General features: G+C 34.7%; 1 protein-coding gene across 1 annotated transcript in view; it reads right to left on the bottom strand.

Moving 5' to 3' along the window:
- Positions 1 to 512: 512 nt before the first annotated feature.
- Positions 513 to 6,401, bottom strand: part of LOC108735198 (follistatin-related protein 5) — a 325,521-nt gene continuing 319,632 nt past the window's right edge. The window contains exons 19-21 of the mRNA XM_018467041.1: positions 5,863 to 6,009; positions 5,322 to 5,411; positions 513 to 940 (exon numbers count right to left, since the gene is read on the bottom strand). Coding sequence (XP_018322543.1) covers positions 801 to 940; positions 5,322 to 5,411; positions 5,863 to 6,009 — 377 coding nt within the window. The 3' untranslated portion in view covers positions 513 to 800. The remainder of the gene's footprint in view (positions 941 to 5,321; positions 5,412 to 5,862; positions 6,010 to 6,401) is intronic.

A 6,401-nucleotide genomic window follows, 5' to 3' on the forward strand; every position in this document is an offset into this window, starting at 1 on the left:
TTTATTTTTTTCTAAGTAATCACAAACCGTATTACGAGTAGTATCTGTACTCAAATATGGTATAATTTGTGCCAATTTGAACTCACACTGAATATCGAACTGGCATGCACAATATGGACGCTATGATCACACTTAATAAGTTAAGTACAGTGGAATTCGTTTATTATGACTCCGCCTATATTGACCAATCGCTTAATATGAAGTAATTGCAGTGTTTGGTTTTCATATTAAATTTACTCTAGGAAAGTTTGGATATAATGACTCCGTTTAAAATGACATATCGTTTATTACGACTGATTCTCAAGAAATCATATCCGGCTATAGTGACCCAAATGATTAATGATAACATTTTCGCTCATTTTTCTAACCCTTTTTATGTATATTGATATTACAATTCATCGTTCTTTTTCTATTTCTGTTAATAAATATATACAATTTGTAATTTTTGACTCTATTAAACTGAAAAACTAACCAAAATAGAAAGTTGATTACTTTCTAAGACTATGCTGTGTATGACGCCCGCTTAGTATGACGTGTTTGTCATTTCCTTTCGATGTCATTATAAGCGGATTCTACTGTAGGTAGATGTACACATGTAATTCACGTGATATAGTCTACTTATTTGTTTATTTACGGAACTAACTTCTACATCAAAAATATTACTCTATTTTCTGATATTTTTTTACCACAGGTTATTTTTCCATTAGACAGGCAACATTTTCGGTAACATTTAAATGCTACTTCTAGTTTTAATGGCTATATAAATAAAGGTGATGAGCTTAATGAGAATGTGATATCGTTCAGTGAATTTTAGTAGTGGTCCAGACGACGGAGCTGGGATGCCTTACAGCTCCAATTTCACAGTTCACCGTCATTGATTGACCGTTTATTACGAATAATGCTTCACTAGCAGGCGTCACCATGTATTGTCCAAACAAACCTGCGTCAGGAATTACGTATAGCTTTCACATCATCAAAAAATTGAACTGCTAATTGACAATATGGTATGTAAAAATCTTATGGTCCTGTATGAGCTCCATTCGATTACGGAAACATTTAAACGAAAGCAACGACATTCAAGTCTGCACGGTTGTTAAGAAAATTTCTGATTAGAGGTCACTCTTAAAAGACTTCTCTTGTAATGAACAACTGAAAAGTTGGTGGTTATCTGTAAGCACCTCACACTGGCTACTGGTCGGTCGGTTGGTCGGATCAATCGAAAACTGATTTTAAAGATATTCCATGTGTTTGTACTCTCAATTAAGAGCGAAAAACAAGTAAAATTATTACTAATTATTTTGTGTTCATCCGCTGGCGTTTACATTTAATTAGTATGTTAATTAGAAAGTTGCTTCAAAAAAGTTGAACAATGCGTTGGGCTCTGAAATTCGTAAAAGATATTTTCCCAAAAATTTGATCCCTTTCTCTATTTAAGTAATAGTAAGATATTTTTAACCCCCCTTTCTTTCTTACATAAGAAAAATGATTAGATAATATTTAAAATATTGTTATAGAGAGAAAGACGCGGTGTACAAGGTGTTTCTGAAATAAGTAGCAAGTAAACATTTGGTGGGACGAAAGTTCACCGTTTTCGAGAAAAACACAATCGAAAGTACAGCCAAGGATCACTCCGGCCCTGGTGGAATCACACAGGGAAATATGACAGTGTAACGCCGCATTCAATCAGCAGGTAATTAGCAGCATCCGTATTGTATTTATTTTGTATTTTTTTGTTATTTTTGTTAGATTACATTAAGCGTGACTAATGTTTATATTACAGCCAGTCTAGGGTACTTCTTTGTTCTTTTAACGTTGTAGGCCTGTATGTGTGTAGTCAGTAGAAGTCATTGGCAGTAGATCAGTGTGTCAGTGTCATACGTCAGTGCAGAATAGTACTATTGCATTGAACAGTGCTTAAGCGAACAGTTTTCTAGACACTGGGGATCGAACGTACCGGTCCTGTACCTTGGTCGGCCGATCTAAATCCGCTTATTTGTTGGGGTTGCATGAAATGGTACGTGTATCAAACACTCTAATGATTTGCACGACCGTATGATGATCGCTGCAAATGAATTAAGCCAAATGTCGGAGGTCTTTGCGCGATTCAAAGATGATTTTGGTAAACGCCTTGAAACTTGCCTTTTAGCGAGCGGTTCTAACATTTTTTGTTTGTACATTCGTATATATATCGGAGTGTATTATGAGTAGTGGCATGGTAATAAGGTATTAATATTTATTTTATTAGTCGTTCCATAACCGTCACTGTTTACATTCTTCATCAACGTAGCTGTTTAGTTGTAGTCGCAATTTCATTGTACGTTGCCAATTCACGCTCAGGACCGGCTTCGGATTGTAACCTCTAGTTTTCTTACAATCTTTTTTTGTCCCTTAGATACGCTGCTTTACTCATCATGCGATTCCCTACTGCATCTAGTTAACATGCTCCATAGTCTACTACTTATTTAAGAAACACCTGATAAATAGACAGTAAAGTCGTTCGTGCGAGAGATGTTTTGAAAACTATGAAGTTAAAATATTTAGCACAAAAACTTCCTTATTAACATAAGCATAGGAGCATTACAATAAGAAGTCGCCTAACTAATCAATGATAAGTGATTATTTTCTGAAAATTTTCATTACATCATCGATCGGCAATTGCTCCATTCGGCAAGTAATTTTGAGCATCATTCTATAATAACTGATAAGCAGATATAGCTAAGCCGTTGTTTCGAGTCACAAAAGCCACAAACATGTAACCTAAAGGGACTCGCCAAATTTCCTGTTTCAAATCTCCTTTGCATTGTAATTATTATCTTACTTAAATCACCAAGTTGTATCATACTTAACCTCTGGGGAGGGACGTAGGGTAACTGTCTCTGTGATTGGTAAATTATGCAGTTAATGATTTACAGCTTTTGCGACTCTAGACGAGTCTTAAGTACGTTGTATACGTTACCCTAAACATTAATTTTATTTTTTAATGATTAGGAAAATCTAGTAAATGTACGTAGCAAATTAAACGTATATACTTTTTTTAATGAGAATTAACGACAAAATGTTTATACTTTAAATAAATGTTAAATTAGGAAACAAATGAAACTATTTTAATTATTTTTTAATTAATTTTGCCAAATACGAGTGCGGTTCAATAAGTACCCGTGTTTGAAGACAGAGGACGTTTCTGAGGGAAATTGGTGTTATCATCGTGTGCTGCCATCTGTCAAACCGCGCCAAAACGAATTTCAGACTGATTGATAGGTTAGTTTGGATTTGGCAGCCATTCGACTGAGACGTGTTTCGTTATTTTCGCTAAGATGGAAAAAGAGCAGTATCGTTCGGTAACTCGCTTTTTGTTTTTGGATGGGAAAAAATGCGAGGAGATGAAAACAAAGTTGGATACTGTTTATGGAGACATTTCGCCATCTACGACCACAGTTAGATATTGCTTCAACGAATTTAAACGTGGGCAAAGATCCGTTTTTGATAGGAGCGACCAGGAAGCCTGGCAAACGTTGTTACCGAGGAAATCATTTTACGGATTTTTTAGGAAAAGGAAGAACTATCACTGGACAATACTACAGTGAATTATTGGACCGCTTCGATAAAAAATTGAAGGAGACACGGACGCATTTGACGAAAAAGAGGGTGCATTTTCAACACGATAACGCACCGGCAGGGTTGTTGCCGCCAAAATGCATGAATTACGTTATGAATTTGCTGCCGCACACCCCGTACTCACTCGATTTGACTCCCTGCGACTTCATCTTGTTCCCTACCATGAAGAAATGACTAGTGAGAAATAAATTTAGCTCAAACGAGGAAGTAATCGCCAAGACAGTGGGGATTTTGGAGAGTTCGACAAATCTTATTTTTTGGAAGGGTAAAAAAAATGGCAGGGCCGTTGGGAGAAGTGTATCTTTCTAAAAGGGGACTATGTTGAAAAATAAAAAAACAAATTTAAAAAAAAAAGGTGTCTTCATTTCTAACACGGGTATTTATTGAACCGCCCTCGTATATGTCTACTATAAAAATACAAAGAATTTAGATACGATTGATATAGTATATACTCAAGCTTACCTGAGCTTTCTATTGGCCTGTTTGGATTGCCCCATTTGGATAGTTTGGATGATCTCGCTTTTCCTACTCCTGTGATTATTTCCACCTTACCTATAATTAGAAAACGGCTTTAAACATTCGCTTTTCTAGAAATATCGGTCCACTTGGTGTATTTATTATACATATACCTAAATAAACTTAAATTGGCGACTTCTCCTACTTAATATTACCTATTAACTAAACAAAAAACGAATGGAAAAGTATTATTATATTATAGTATTAACAACATATACTTGTAAAATTAAGATTTAAAGATGTTACGCTGTAATTGAAATGAATGTCTATGTCCTGACGACATCATTCCCATCAGCCCTAAACCTAGAAAAGTGTTATTTAAATATTATCCGAACATCCTGTAGAAGAAGATTAGCAACTCATTTTAAACCATCGATTTCATTTTGTGCTTACTAGACACTCTTTTTAACTTTCGTTCGCACAAAACAATCACCTACTTTCCCGAACAGATAAGAGTGCTGCTATATTAAAACTTCGTGATCGTTACCTGTCAATAAGTTCAGGAATAATATATCTTCCTTATCGCTGGCAGTTGCATAAATATCGTAACTGTGCGTAGTCTGACTTGGATAAAAGGTTATGTCAGATATATTTAGGGTCGTCTTGACGTCGAATGAAAATGTTAAACCACTTTCTGAAAAAAGAAAATAGAATATGATGAGAAAAAGGAAGTATAAGACGCATCTGATTCCATTTAACAATATTTTTCTGAAAAGTTTCGTGTTTAGGAATAATAATTAATCATTTTGGAAAATAAATACATTTGAGCGCGATTATAACGAACACGAACTATTGGGATCCGTCAAATAGGAGGAGCCTAAAAACATGGCTCCGATTAGGGAAAATTTATCGTAGTTCCTATAGTGTACCGTGCAATTTCCAAGTTTTTAAATTACGATAAAATGATAAGTATTGACACAATATGTGATTGGGCTGACACAAAGCCTCGGAAAGGAAATTTCGTTGAAGGTGAGCGTGTTNTTTTTTGGAGGGGTAAAAAAAATGGCAGGGTCGTTGGGAGAAGTGTATCTTTCTAAAAGGGGACTATGTTGAAAAATAAAAAAACAAATTTAAAAAAAAAAGGTGTCTTCATTTCTAACACGGGTATTTATTGAACCGCCCTCGTATATGTCTACTATAAAAATACAAAGAATTTAGATACGATTGATATAGTATATACTCAAGCTTACCTGAGCTTTCTATTGGCCTGTTTGGATTGCCCCATTTGGATAGTTTGGATGATCTCGCTTTTCCTACTCCTGTGATTATTTCCACCTTACCTATAATTAGAAAACGGCTTTAAACATTCGCTTTTCTAGAAATATCGGTCCACTTGGTGTATTTATTATACATATACCTAAATAAACTTAAATTGGCGACTTCTCCTACTTAATATTACCTATTAACTAAACAAAAAACGAATGGAAAAGTATTATTATATTATAGTATTAACAACATATACTTGTAAAATTAAGATTTAAAGATGTTACGCTGTAATTGAAATGAATGTCTATGTCCTGACGACATCATTCCCATCAGCCCTAAACCTAGAAAAGTGTTATTTAAATATTATCCGAACATCCTGTAGAAGAAGATTAGCAACTCATTTTAAACCATCGATTTCATTTTGTGCTTACTAGACACTCTTTTTAACTTTCGTTCGCACAAAACAATCACCTACTTTCCCGAACAGATAAGAGTGCTGCTATATTAAAACTTCGTGATCGTTACCTGTCAATAAGTTCAGGAATAATATATCTTCCTTATCGCTGGCAGTTGCATAAATATCGTAACTGTGCGTAGTCTGACTTGGATAAAAGGTTATGTCAGATATATTTAGGGTCGTCTTGACGTCGAATGAAAATGTTAAACCACTTTCTGAAAAAAGAAAATAGAATATGATGAGAAAAAGGAAGTATAAGACGCATCTGATTCCATTTAACAATATTTTTCTGAAAAGTTTCGTGTTTAGGAATAATAATTAATCATTTTGGAAAATAAATACATTTGAGCGCGATTATAACGAACACGAACTATTGGGATCCGTCAAATAGGAGGAGCCTAAAAACATGGCTCCGATTAGGGAAAATTTATCGTAGTTCCTATAGTGTACCGTGCAATTTCCAAGTTTTTAAATTACGATAAAATGATAAGTATTGACACAATATGTGATTGGGCTGACACAAAGCCTCGGAAAGGAAATTTCGTTGAAGGTGAGCGTGTTTTTAATGCCAATCACATTATAAAATTCGGAAATAACAAATCCGGAA

This window comes from Agrilus planipennis, unplaced genomic scaffold, assembly GCF_000699045.2.
Source record: "Agrilus planipennis isolate EAB-ADULT unplaced genomic scaffold, Apla_2.0 scaffold27, whole genome shotgun sequence".
NCBI lineage: Eukaryota > Metazoa > Arthropoda > Insecta > Coleoptera > Buprestidae > Agrilus > Agrilus planipennis.